The 13,683-nt window shown below is 51.5% G+C and overlaps 2 protein-coding genes across 2 annotated transcripts in view; both read left to right on the forward strand.

Annotated features, from left to right (window-relative positions):
* LOC147412689 (serine/threonine-protein kinase PAK 3-like) overlaps positions 1-13,683 on the forward strand; it is a 245,863-nt gene that overhangs the window by 116,177 nt on the left and 116,003 nt on the right. The gene's annotated exons all lie outside the window — the stretch shown is intronic.
* Positions 11,297-13,387, forward strand: LOC147412692 (acrosin-like). The gene is made up of 4 exons (XM_086481108.1): positions 11,297-11,475; positions 11,814-12,100; positions 12,372-12,511; positions 13,003-13,387. Exons 1-4 carry the CDS (start codon positions 11,297-11,299, stop codon positions 13,348-13,350), a joined length of 954 nt encoding a protein of 317 aa, XP_086337234.1. The 3' UTR covers positions 13,351-13,387.

Raw genomic sequence — 13,683 nt, forward strand, 5'->3', positions numbered from 1 at the left:
TACAGGTATTTAGAGGTTCTTATTCGTGAGTGCCTAAATTTTAACCAAACCTTCTGAAGCACAGCAAGTTCTCCACTACTTCAGGGTTCTTTGTTTTCGAGGAGACTTTCACACTTGGAATCAGCCTGTCTCTAGCTAGATGAAGCTAGCCATTCCCCTCCCCCTTCATTGCCAAAAAAGCTTGTTTCATGTCCCCCCGAGATGGAGGTGTTTGTTAACTGACCTGCTCCCGTCTCTCCAATCCCACACGTGGGACCAGTCCGTAAGTATCGCCTCGGGGTTGCTCAGCCATAGCTCTCCAGGCTCAGCTTCTCCTCGTCCACCAAGCACCTCATAAAAAAAGACGTAAATACAAAAGTTACTGCCTTTGCAAAGTTGTGGGATTCTAACTGGGCAGAAAAGTTCCCCAAGTCATCATACTACCCAGTGTTACAGCACCCTCAAACACAGGGCTCAACTGGCGGTTCACAGGAAGGCCGAACACTCCTGCCTCGAGCACAGCCACACTCAGAAGCATGAGGAACACCTTTGGGGGCTGTAGCAGTTTGGGCTGTCTAATTGCAGTCCACGGGCCTCAGTCCGTTAGAGTTTGCATCCAGCAGCGTGCCTGGCTACGTCATCCCTGAGCCATGACTCTTCCCAGTCCTTCCCCCTCCACCTCTACCAGGAGAGTTGTTTCAAGGGACACAGGAAAAGTTGTGTTTAAAAAAATCCAAACAAAACCACAAAACAAAATAAAACAAGAGATAATTCTAAAGCCTCACTGATTTACGTGAGCGAGCTTAAAGCTTTGCAGAAACTTCAGGCAAAGCACCTAGAAACTGAAATGGCTATTTTTATCTTCTTTGCTGGAGGCATCTACACAAAACTGTTTAGAAACTCCACCCAAAAGGGAACGATTCCTAGGTACTGCCTTTTGATTTGGGTTGAGGTTTGGGAAACTGTAGAACAGTAGGTACACCAGAGACATCAGAGAGGACTTCTCTGAAGGAAGGTGAGGCTAAGAACGCTTCTGAACACACTGCGAATGGTCAACACAGCATCAAATTGGGACTGCAGACAGTAAAACAGTGTTGAGTCCTTCATACCAAGTAAAATACCATCTCCCCTCAAAACCCACACCGACAAGCAGCAAGGGTTACTGACACTGGCATTACTGAAGCTACAGAGAACTGTGCCTGCTGCAGCTCAACAGCTGAAATTTTTAACTCACCTACAAAGCCAAAAGCTAGAACATTATCTTCCCATGGAACATATTTATTTGCCACTTAAGAGGCCACCTGAATGCAAAACCATCGGCTCTGTTCCCACAGCTTTCAACAGCGAGGGTTCTCCTAAGGAAAACCCACTGTGTGCTGTAAGAAAGCACAACCAGGGGCATTGATTGTCATTTTGCTTCAGTTAAACACAACCGCATCTCCGAGTTCAACGATTCAGCTCTGCCCTCCCTCGCTTCCCGGCGAGGTGACCTCGAGTACGGCGTCACGGCCAAGGTGACAAGTCCCGAAAGCTGCGGCTTCCCAGTTCAGCTCCCAGCCCCCACGGTCTGCAGTTACGGCAAGGGCCGTCAAGCACTTCCGTCCCTCCCTCCCTCCCTCCCTCCCTCCCTGCCTCCCCCCCCGGCAGCGCCGAGATGAAACCCTCTCACCTCCACCCCGCCGCGGCCGTCCCCGGCAGGCGGCTCTCCGAAGGCACGGGGCGGCCAGGGAAGGGGAGCGGGCCCGGCGGCAGGGACGCAGAGAGCGGGACCGGAGGCCCCGCGGGCGGACGCCGCGTTACCTCGCTCCCCTCCGGGGCCCCGCAGCGGCGCTCCCGCCGGGAGAGGCCTCCCGGCCGCGGGGCTGCAGCTCCCTCGGCCCGGGCCGGGGCTGGTGTCGCGGCAGCCGCAGCGCCGGCCCCGCCGCCGGACGGCGAGGCGGCCCCGGCAGCGCCTCTTCCCCCGGGCTCTCACCGCAAGTGCGAGCGGCGCAAGAGCGCAGGCGCCGGCGCGGCGCGGGGAGGGCGGCCCGGGGCGGGGGGGGTCGGGGGGCGGGGCCGGGGCGGCCCCTCCGCTGCCCGGGGGAGGGCGGGCGCGTCCGGGCCGCGTCTCCCGCCGTGCCGGCGCCTGCGGGACAACGGTCCCGGGGCTGCGAGCGTCCCGCCGGTTGCTTCCGCCTTCGGTCCCCGCTGCGGCGATGAACGCGCTCGCGGGGCGGCGGGCGGGAGGCACGCGCGGCTCCGAGACAAAGCCGCGATCGGGCACAGGGTCATCGGCCACCGCCGGGGCTTGGGGCCTGACCCCCCCCTCTGACGAGGCTGCAGAGCTGGCAGGTAGGAGGTGCCCTTGGGCCAGCGCCTTGGAGCTCCTTTTTAGCTGTTTTTCATCTCAAAACGGAGCGCGCGAGCTGGGGAGGCTCGTGGGGCGCCGTGGGGGATGTGGCTGGGGAGCTGACGTAGGCAGGATCTCCCTGCGGTTCCTTCCCTCGGGCAGAAATCAATCTGAAACTCGACTTTCCCGGGTGAGTTCGCCTTCCCGGTGGCAGCGTGGGATCCAGGAGCAGCGTCGTGAGTGATAAACCTCATGTTCGCCTCCGTGGTCAGAGCTGAGGCTTCTGCTTACCCGCTTCAAACACCCCCCCCGCCCCCCGTTCTTTTTTACCTTCCAATCTAGAATTTATTTTCCTCTGCGAGAGAAGGGGAAAGTACTGTTTCTGTGAGGTACATAGTGGTAAGGGGATGGCACGACTTGCAACTGAGGAAACGGTTTCAACCATTGAGTCTTGACGGTGCTGTAAGCCTTTGTGTTCTGTCTTGATGGTCACTGCTTTTTAAACAAGATCGAGCTCGTTTTATACTTTAGATATAGGGAGGAAAGGATTGCAGAAGAGTTGGATTTGTGGGACAACAAGGGGAGGCAACTCATCCTACTTCTACTTACGGGAGAGGGAGTGGGGAGGGGGAGTGGTTTGCGGGGTTTTTTTTGTACTTGGTATTGATGTCCTCAACTTGATTGTCATTTAAAAATGCAGCCAACAAATGAACCAAACCCAAAAACCACAACCAAAACCAACCAACCAACCAAAAAAACCCCATACAAAACCCCAAACTGGTTTGGATTTTGCGTTTCAGTGGGGTTTTTTTCACTATGGTGAAAATTCTTGTTTTAAGACAGCTTATAGTAGCTTCTCAGTACCTCCCTACTTCTGGCAAATTTGGAAAATTCAAGCCTTGTTCTACACCTATTATGTTCTTAAGTTTAGGCTGTAGAAGTTGTAGGCATTTGAGCATCTGAAACTTGGGCCATTTTTTGGTTTAAGTGTATGTTTTAAGAAAGTTTTAGTCATGTGTTTAGTGCCATTTGTGTTCAGAAAAATCACAGAATCACACGCTCTGCTGACTTGTGCGTCTGTGTATCTCTTTAAATGTGTGTTTTGAAGCTTAATTTGCCTCTGCATAGTTAAAATCTTGATGTTTACCCAAACTGAGTTTTTCGTGAGGCCACTTCACCTCCAGAGCCTGGGAAGCATTTGCTGAAGCAGTGCTGTAACTGACTCAAAGAAAACTCACTGACAACTCAGTGTTATTAAGCAGGGATTCTGTATTACGGTGCTGGGCAGCACGGGGGATGGCTCCTTCCACCCGTGCTCCAACGGGTTAGCAAAACACATCAGTTCCTATACACAAAAATCATACGTTTGTGAAAATGAATTTGTGAAACATACCTTTGTGTAGAAACTGGAGTCAAATTAAAAAAATCCAAAGCCAACTGAAAGACTAGACGAGGTCATAGGCTTTGAGCAGGGAGGTTGGACTAGATGGTCTCCAGAAGCTCCTTCCAATCTCAGCTGTTCTGTCAATCTGTTCTGTGACAGAAGAATTGCATTTAATAAACCTGCATTAAAAGAGGTTTATCCAACTAGTTTGTATTTCAGATTTTGTTCCTTGTTTTGTTGAAATTTTTTAACTCATTCTGTTGTCTTCAATGACAAGAAGGAATACCTGAGTCATTTCCACGTAGTAGAAATTAATGGAATCAAAACTAAAAACAAGTTTTCAGCTCTTCCTCAGTGTTGAAAGTTTTACAAGACCTTTTTCAAAGGTGTTTTTTTCTTTTATTTTATTAAGCTATCTTGAATATTCCATAGTAGACTAAACAAATCTAAGAGGGAGATGGTCATAGACCTAGGGATTATTAGTCAGATGACTGAAGAACTTGCTGAACACTAGAAAAAAGAAAACAAAACCAACCCAAACCCCTCGCTCTTGCCAGATCCAGTCCCTGAGCACCTCATCACACACCTGAGCTCAGCACTGGACACAGCTTAGTGCAAGGCAGCAGCAGCAGCTCATGCTGCTGCAGAGCTGCACTTTCAAACCCCAACCTGTTTGTGAGGTAGCAGGGTCTGGTTAAAGCTGTTGGTTCTCTGAGTTCATTGATAACGTCAGAGTTAAAGAAATTAGACCGAAGCCATTCAGTACAATACTTGAATGTGTAGTGCGTCAGGCAGAGGGCTTTTGGGCAGTGATTGAGTTGCTTACAAAGAACAGAACCAGGATTACATGGGGCTGTTCTTTGATATTTTGGGATTTTCAGTCCTTTGCCACCCATGTGTGTGATTTTCAGCTACTTTGGTTTTTCTTGTGAATGGACACAGTGAATACCTGGCTATCAGTGCTTTTAAAGCCTTACTAAAGCATTGAATAATAAATAAATAGGGCTGGTTTTTCTCATGTTGCTACCTCCACATGCAACATTTTGTGATGTCTCGAACAAGGTGACAGTTCTTAAACTTTTGGGGTTTTATGCTTCCTGTACTACTTGTGGCATCCTCAGGCAGAAAGCACGATACCCAGAGCAAAGCAGCAGACTTTTGAACTGGGCTAACTTGGATTCTTCCCTTAGTTCTCTTGCTGCAAAGCACGTTCTAGTTACTCCTCACGGTTAAAAGCTTGGAGGCACAATTACCAGCTGACACAGCTCCCGTGTCATTTCTCTGTTTTCCCAGATGTTGAAATCATAATGCAGTGCCTCATTCCTGGAATGATGACCGGGAAAATGCTCACCAGCTGCATGTTATACTGTGTTTTCTTCAGTGTTCTGCAAGTCCAACAAAAATACAGTTCAGTAAACGCTTGTTCCCTGACTGCAGCATGGCCATCCGCACATGTTGTTGCAGCCTGTTGGGTGTTTATTTTTCCATAGGTAAAAATTAGAAGTACTTGATTTTCAGTTATTAGGGCTAAATGATGAGGAAACACATGGAAAAGTTCCACTGTATGTGATAGAAAATGTACCTTAAAAGCGAGAGTGTGGCTGTTTATTTTGGAAAACTGGTTGTCCGTACTTTAAATTCAGGAAATGTGAGTGTGTACTCGCACAGTTGGATACAGCCGTGTTTACTCTGCATTTCTGAAATTACGGTGACTGTATCCAACCTGTTGTGCAGTATCGTGTGGAGTCCCTGGTGCTGCGTATTGCAAAGCCAACGAATTGTGTTCCTGGGACACCCAGCATCCAGCAGCGAGCTCAAGGGAAAGCCCTGCAACGTGCTCCCTCAGTGCCGGAGCCAGAATCCCGCTCCTGCGGCAGTGCTGTTCTCGTGTGAGCCTTCCAGCCGTTAGAGCCTTCCGCTGGGATAGCGCACAGCTACTGGTTTTCAGCCTGCCTGGGACAGGTTGAAAGCTTAGGGAAGTGAGTGGTTCATCTTTTCTCACAAACTTGAATTCCCTGCAGACTTTAGCATCTTTTCAGAGGTACTGAGAACCCTTGGGTGTCATTGGAAACCAGGGGCAGGTGTGAATAGCACCATTTTCTGCTACACAATAGAGATGATAAAAATCTACCCTGTGGGTGTGTGCATGCACACACATATACCTATGCACATCAATAGGTATTTTTAATTAAAAACAGAGAATTAGACTCTGTTCTGTTAAAAAAAAAAAAAATCAACTCTGTATGTCCGTGTGTGTAGGGCTGTCCCATTCTTGTGGTGAGGCCGGTTTTTCCCGTTGCTTCAGACTAAGTTAGAATGTCACATCGATCTACTTCCTGTTTTCCAAACTGGACTGGTATTATTCGACTGTATGTTAATAAATGATTGTTGTTCTCTTTTAACAGTTGTAGTTCATTCTGATCTTAACTATGCAAAATGGAAAGATACAATGAGTTACTCTGTGTGGCCTCTCTTATGGAGCTTAACAGCGATTCTGTTGATTGGAAATCTCATGGGTCATTATAACGTGTTATTTGTAATTGTACGTCGCTAAGAAATTTTGAATGACAGTATGTTTGTTTATAGCTGAGATTATAATTGTGACTGTATCCTTGGTAGTGTTACCAGCATTTAATGTGAGTTGGTGGGTTTCCTTGCTCGGGCTGTAAATGAAAGAATTGTCTTCATATTTCATTTTCCTCTTTATCAGACAGGATGCATTCCAATCTGGCCGTGCATCTCTCAGAGCCCTTCCTGACTGACTGTACCAGATTAGAGATGATACCCCAGTGTCACCCAGTGGAGGAGCTTTTGTCAAGGTGACGATATCAGGGCTCTGTGACAGGCACTTTCCCTTCCTGTTGGCCAAGCAGCTGAACATCAACTTGATCTTGTGGTTTCTATTTTGCTGCATTACGAGCAGACAGAAGGGGGGGAGGTTCAGTCTCCCATTTCCCCATGTTTTTTGATATTTGTCAGACGGCTGAACTTCTGGCAGTTCAGGAAATATTTACGCTTTATGCTTTCATGTACCCTGAAGGCTCATTTCATCAATAATTAAACTGTGTTTTACTTGTGCAGTTTGGGGATCAAACAGTAATTATCTGTGTGTAACACTTCATTCTTCTTCTGCCTGTAGAGCAGAATGTTTTCCTAGACAAAGAGTCGTAGTTCAGGAGATGAAACTCCCTGACCTGCTTTCTGTTGTTCTCGTTTTATATGAGGTGTCTGCTGGCTGCTTGGTAAGGAAGTAATAAATATGGCCTGGAACTCTTTCAAATAATTAGCCAGTCACCAGCATACAGCTATTTAACATAAACCACAAACTTCAAGTAAAGAATATTTGCAAGATTTTTAAATGACAATGTTCCTTTAGCATTTACCATTAGGAGAATGAACAGTTAACTCTTGAAGTCCCGTTTCAGTTAACAAGGGTATCTAACCAGTGGGTGAGTGGGGCTGAGGAGAACAAAGAACAACAAGCTGTTTACCCTGCCCTTGAGAGCTCTGCCTGCACTCGGAGTTGCTCCTGGTAGTTGTGGGAAGAGCCAAACCGTTGGTGCCTGAGGCACCTTGCAAACTAATTTGTCCTCTGAACAGCGATTATCTTAACAGTTCTGGGGTTTGCTTTTACTCCTCACTCTTTAGGTTGGGCTTTTGAACGTGATTTTTTCCTTGGTTCCCTTTGTGGCAACCTTCAAGAAGAAAGGGTGTGCTGGCGGGAGTGCTGGGAGGGATCTTGGAGCCGAGGACGGCGGTGAAACAGCCCGTGAAGGCTTATGAGCTTGACAAGGCTGTGACTGGAATGCCTGCAGCTCGGCAGTCGGGTCTGGAATTTACAGCTGGTGTTACATGTCGTGACACCGCTGCTAATCGTTCTGGAAGAGTGCCCTGCACTGAGGTGAGCCTTGCAGGTAAAAATGCAGAAAAACTGTGGAAAAGACACTGTTAATAAAGCATAGTCAGATAACACAGTAGTATTATTTGAAACATGTTTAATGTAAATACCTTCACAAAAGCTGGTTTTATTTGTAGTACTGAAAATCAGCAACTTGGGATTTATTTGCGATCCTTTCTTTAAAACAAAAAAAGTCTGTTATTTTTTATTCTTCCCATCAAAAGAGCATTTGGAGTTGGCATTTCTGTAGAACTCTCTCCAAAAGTAGATTACAGTTGTAAGAGCGGAAATAAAATAAAACACTGTGGCTGTTTCATAGTTTTCATAAAAGGAAGAATCAGAAGAGTCCAAAAACCAGATAAAATGATCCTAAGCAATCTTGTCATGCTCCTTACACTGCTACCATGCCTGAAGACGTTTAAACCAAATTTTCCTTTATTTTAATTCTTAAGAATTTGTGATCACTCTTCCTTTAATTTGTGCTATTTTGGGGTAATGTAAGCAACCTTTTTATTTATTATATGCATTTAAACCCTTAAATAAAATATATTGTCTCAATATAGTAATTTTCATAAGCAAGGTTGGACTGTGTTTACCAAGAGCTAGTACTGGGTTTAGCAGTAAAGATTTTCAGTCTATTTTTAACTTTGTAGGTTGGGGATAACCCTGTCCACAAAGCCAGAGAAACGCTGGAGCGCGCGATAAAACTGGTGAAGGACACAAAACCCGGGATGCTCACTTGTGTATGGTGATAGGGACAGGCATTAATGGTCTGCCTCTCACAGCGTTTTAAACGGTAGTAGTTCTTCATAGATCTATTTTTCTTTTGTCTCAGCAAGGGAAATTTTTGATACTGAAAAGAGTCTGTGGACCCTCTTTGGGAGGTTGCTTACTGTCTTGCAGGATATGCAAAGTAAATAATATTTATTTCCTTGGAGTTTCTTTTGGGACTCTTAGAAAGAACTTTGAGGGTTTCCTTTCCTTTGAAAATTATGTGGAAGAGAAAGGGGGGGATTTTTTTTTCGGGTGTGAATTAATGTAAGTTTTATTTATTGAATTAATATTTTTGTGCCTGCTTCTGATGAGATTTTCTTATTTTGGAAAATAGAGTATTTATGATCCAGTAGGCGTTGCATGTTGATACTCAGAGCAAGGCACTGTTTTTAAGCCTCAAAAGTGGACACAATTCAGAAGCGACCACCAGAGCATACAACGAGATGATCAGGCGGCCTGAAAGACATCCATATAAGTATCTCCCATCTCTCAGTCTAGGATACACTCTGGGCATGGCCATCTCTGGTGTTGGACTTGGGTAAGTTTCCAGCCATGGGAAACAAGGCCTGTCTGGCTGTCCTTCCTTAATAACCTGTGAATCCAGTGAGTGAGTTCAGCCAGATTTCCTGAAAGACTTGAAATTTCAAATATACTAAATTCATAGTAGCTTCAACAACCAAAAAAAAATTGTTGGAGAAAGGAAGTAAGATCCTGTTGCTGCCTGTAGTGGAAAAAAAGAGCTCTTTCTAGTTGTTGTCTCCTGGGCACTCAGGTTTTGCAGTGCCTGGGAGCAGTCATGTCTCTGCCTCCCCAGAGAATCACAGCATTTGTTGTGCCTCTGGCACTCCTGATCTCATGCTGAACGGAAGTTTCTGAGGTTTTGGGCTTTTCCAGCTGAAGGAAGGGAATAGAATTACTAACAACATCCCTGCCTTGCCACCAGGAAACTATAGCTTATAAGTTTCAGGAACTACGTGGAACAGATTTGTGCTTGTTTCCTGGGTCTGATTTCCCGCAGCATGTTCGTACTCTTGACAGGAGCCACGAAGGAGCAGTCTTTTAAGACCGGTCCAGAAACAGCAACAAACCCCAAACCTGTTGAACTGAAATGTGAAAAGGTAAAAGGAAAATGCTTTGCTTCAAGTGTGTTGGGTGAAATCATGATTATCCTAAAAAAAACCAAACCAAACAAAACAAAGGAAAAAAAAACAACAACAAAGAAAAAAGTGTTATGCTTTCTAAAACAAAAAATAGAAACTAAATCCCTTAGCTTAGAGATTTACAAGGATCTTTCCCTCAAAACCATGTTTTTACTGACTGATTTGTTCTTGCCTAAATCCCATCTCTTAGTTATTGGCTCTATCTGACATAGGGGAAACTTCCAGCAGCTTCGTACAGAAGCCACCCCTGTAGCCCCTCAGCTACCAAAACCTTGCCACGCAGACCCGTTACAGTGCCTTCTGTCTGTCCACCCAAGCCAGGATGACGGCAGGAAGCTCCCGCACCTTTCACGAGCTTGGAGGCTGCCGTTCTTCAAGCCGCTGCTGTCTCCCCTCCAGGGACCCGGCCCTGCTCAGCAAATGCCACGCACGGTGGCTGGCTGCTGCTGTGCTCCCGTGACTGCCCTGCGCTCCAGCACGTGAGCAAGGCAAGGCTCCGCCATACAGCTGCAGAAGGCGGACTGGTGAGATGAGGCTGGTGCAGGGCTTCCCAAAGCCGTGGAGAACGACATGTGCGGCTGAGAGCAGGAGCATTCTTCTCTGTCTGGAGCTTCAGCTTGCACGTCCTGGGCCGCACGAACCAGGCGCCCCATCGCCCTTGCCAGGGTTGGCTCGGAAGGGCGACAGACCTCCTAGACAGCGAGGACAGGAAGCCTGCCAGAGGGTGTTGCTGTGGCTGCCCTAGCCAGCGTGGACTGTGCTGCATCTGTGTTTCACTGGGCTTTGTGCAGGGAAGTTGGCCCTGCTTGGTGTGGGGGATGCTTGACTTGTTTGGCTGCACATCGCTGCTTGCCTGCTGCGGCGATGACCGGACTGGCTCTTCAACACCCAACAAGTGCGTCCTGCCCAGAGCAGTTATGTTCTCTGGTGTGTGGTTTTTGGGAAGGACCTGGAGGCAAACAGCTGTGGAGAGCAGGGTGGCAGTGAACTTCCCAAAGAGGCCGTGCTGCCACGCTTGCTCTTTTCCTGCTGGCTGTGAGCAGGCAGCGCTCGGAGGCAGGCGCTACTGCCTGCCACGGGGCCTGCATGCCCTCATCCTGCAGGCAGAGTGTTCAGCAGGGGTCCGTCAGGGGGGTCCGATCCCAGCTTCTGCCTCCCCTCCTGCTTGGAAACCCCCCATGTTGCTGACACCCCCACCTTCACCCCCCCGAGAGGCCACCGTGCCCCACGCCCAGAAACGGCGGCTCTGTGACATCAGCCCCAGGGCCAAGGCCATCAGAGGCAGCGAGACTGCTGCGGGCAGTACGTCGGCGGCTGCGCTGGAGGCAACAAGACCTCGTTCTTGCAGCTGACACGTGCCGCCAACAGCGATGAAATTGCTCGCCCTCCTCGTCCTGCTGGCCGTGTGCCGGCCTGTGCACGGCATGTGGGACAGCTGTGGGTAAGTGGGCCGAGGCTCTGGGAGGGAGCTCGGGCAGCCCTTGACGGGCTTCACTGGAGGGGGCCCGCGTGTGCCCTGTGGCCACCCCGCTTCCCGAACCCCTGTGGGAGCCTCAGCTCCTTGCCAGCACCCAGGCTGCTGGCACAACCCGTCCATGGGGCTGAAGCGGACAGAGGGCTGGAGGCACAGCCACGGGGTTCCCTGGCCCTGCCATCCGTGCAGCCCCTCGGGGGGAGGGAAGACGGCTGACCTTCAGCCTCAACAGCAGCACAGCCGTCCAGCAGCACACTCATGAGTTTCTTCTTACACCAGGACCTGCGGGCTCCGGCCCATGGCAGCTCCCTCCGGCACGTCGCGCGTGGTGGGTGGCACGGGTGCCCAGCCAGGGGCCTGGCCCTGGATCGTCAGCATCCAGAACCCCTGGAAAGTGGGCACGGGCCACGTGTGCGGAGGGTCCCTCATCAGCCCGCAGTGGGTCCTCACAGCAGCCCACTGCTTCGTCGGGGCCAGGTAAGGAGGACCAGGGAAGGGGGCTATCCCCACAGCACCAGCAGGCGCCGTGTCCGCAGCCCCACGAGCTCCTGCCATCCCGGTGCCTTGCAGTACGCCCAGTGCCAGGGCACTGGTGAGCCCAGCTGAGAGACTGCTCCGCAGAAGGCTGGGCTCGCGCCACCGCTTCCTAGCAGCCTCCAGCTCCACGTTCCTGGTGCCCAAGGCGTGCTAGGGCAGTGGCACCCTCCGCAGCGCTGCTTTCCTCCCTGCCTTGGGAAGCAGAAGGCAGGGAACCGCGGGGCTGCTGCAGCACGTGGCTCTGCTCCCTCTCACCTCTCTCTCCATCTGCCTTCCAGGCACGTCACCATGTGGCGCGTGGTGATCGGGGCCACCCACTTGGCTCAGCCGGGCCCTGAGACCCAAGTGCGCAACATTCAGCGGCTGGTGGTTCACGAACACTACCGTAACGGCACGGAGAGGAACGACATCGCCTTGCTGGAACTGGACCAGCCTGTCCAGTGCGGCTACTACGTACAGCTGGCCTGCGTGCCCGACGCCTCGCTGAGAGTGTCAGAGCTGACAAACTGCTACGTCAGCGGTTGGGGTGCCACCACGGCAAGATGTGAGTTCCCAAACAGTGCTCGTGTCCCGAGGGCAAGCTCGGCACGCTGGGGAGGCGGGCTGGGCTTATGGCAGCAGTGGCGGCGAAAGCCAGAGTCGGGCTGTGGGGATGTACGGCCACGGAGAGGGGGGCCCGAGCCGTTAGCCAAGGCGAGACGGAAGGGCAAGCCCGGCACAAGGCCTCTGCAGGGGCAAAGGCGGGCCCTAGGGAAGGACTTCGCCCACACAGGGGAGGAGAACTGGGAACAGAAGGGCTGCTGGCTGCTAACTCCTTCCTGTGCTCACAGCTGGAGGATCGACCGCTGTCCTGCAGGAGGCCCAGGTCCCCCTCATCGATGTCAAGGTCTGCAACAGCAGCCGCTGGTACAGAGGGGCCATCCACCCCCACAACGTGTGTGCCGGCTATCCGCAGGGCGGCATCGACACCTGCCAGGTAGGAGCGTGCTCCGCGCCAGCCCCCAGCAGCACAGGCAGCCCTGTCGCCAGCGCCCAAACGTCCGCCGGCGCATGCTGCGCCTGGCGAGTCGCCCTCCTGCCGCTGGGTCCCCACCGCTGTCGGGGCTCGCCTCCCCTTCCCCGTCTGCAGGCCCTTGCCCAGCACCTCTCTTGTCCCAGAGCCCCATCGCTCTGCCCAGAAAGGCCACCCAGTGCTCTTGCCCCAGCCCAGAGCTCCGCATCCCAGTCCTGGCACATCCCCCTTCCACACCTCCAGGATCCACTGGGGCAGAGAGGAGAGTGCCCGACCTTGCAGGCCTGCCAGCCCCTCCCGGACAAGGTCCTGCAGGCTCCAGCACCTGAGCAGAGCCTTTCTGGGCACTGGGTACAGCTCTGGCAGGTGCTGGGAGAGAGAAGGGACCAGCCACAGTGCTGCCGGGGCCACCCAACAACACCAGAACCCTCTCTCTCTCCTCCGCTCCGCTGCAGGGGGACAGCGGTGGTCCTCTCGTCTGCCAAGACAAGCACGCTGCCTACTTCTGGCTCGTGGGGGTGACCAGCTGGGGGAAAGGCTGCGCCAGAGCCAAGCGGCCCGGAGTCTACACCTCCACGCAGCACTTCTACGACTGGATTCTGGTACAGATGGGACTGCGCCCAGCAGGAACGGCTGCTCCAACGCCACAGCCAGTCTTCACCTCAACCCCCGTGCAGAGGCCAAGGCCGATCCCAACCCAGTCGGGCAGGTTTAGGCCCTGTCAGTTTCCACGGCAGAAGCTGCTGGAATTCTTTAACCTGCTGCAGGAGCTCCTGCAGGTCCTAAGGGGGATAAAGGCTTGAGCAGCAGGAGGAACAGGAGCCAGTGCAGGCTGCAGGGTAGCACCACCCGTTCCTCCTGGGGCAAAGCCTGCTGAGATCCAAAGGCAGCCGCAGTGCCAGAGGCCTGCTCTGTCCTGCCCACGCTCCTCTCCAGGCACACACTTGCTGCGCTCGACTTAGTTCTTGAAATAAAGTCACCAGTTGTCACAGCTGACCACGCTTCAGTCCAGTTCAGTCTCCTGTGCAAGGCAAGGACTTCCACGGCAGGCCCTTGCGGCAGGAGGCTGCGGGCAGACAAGTTGGGCACAAAGGGGAAGCATCACACCGAAGGGCTGAAACGGTGCCTGGGCAGAG

The sequence above is a fragment of the Leptosomus discolor genome, unplaced genomic scaffold (assembly GCF_034619465.1).
Source record: "Leptosomus discolor isolate bLepDis1 unplaced genomic scaffold, bLepDis1.hap2 HAP2_SCAFFOLD_86, whole genome shotgun sequence".
NCBI lineage: Eukaryota > Metazoa > Chordata > Aves > Leptosomiformes > Leptosomidae > Leptosomus > Leptosomus discolor.

Excerpts from the sequence above, each read along its gene's own strand:
- LOC147412692 (XM_086481108.1), top strand. The coding sequence starts at position 11,297 with ATGGCAGCTCCCTCCGGCACGTCGCGCGTGGTGGGTGGCACGGGTGCC. Across the intron at positions 11,476-11,813 it reads CACTGCTTCGTCGGGGCCAG|GCACGTCACCATGTGGCGCG; the intron begins GTAAGGAGGACC and ends TCTGCCTTCCAG. Across the intron at positions 12,512-13,002 it reads GCGGCATCGACACCTGCCAG|GGGGACAGCGGTGGTCCTCT; the intron begins GTAGGAGCGTGC and ends GCTCCGCTGCAG.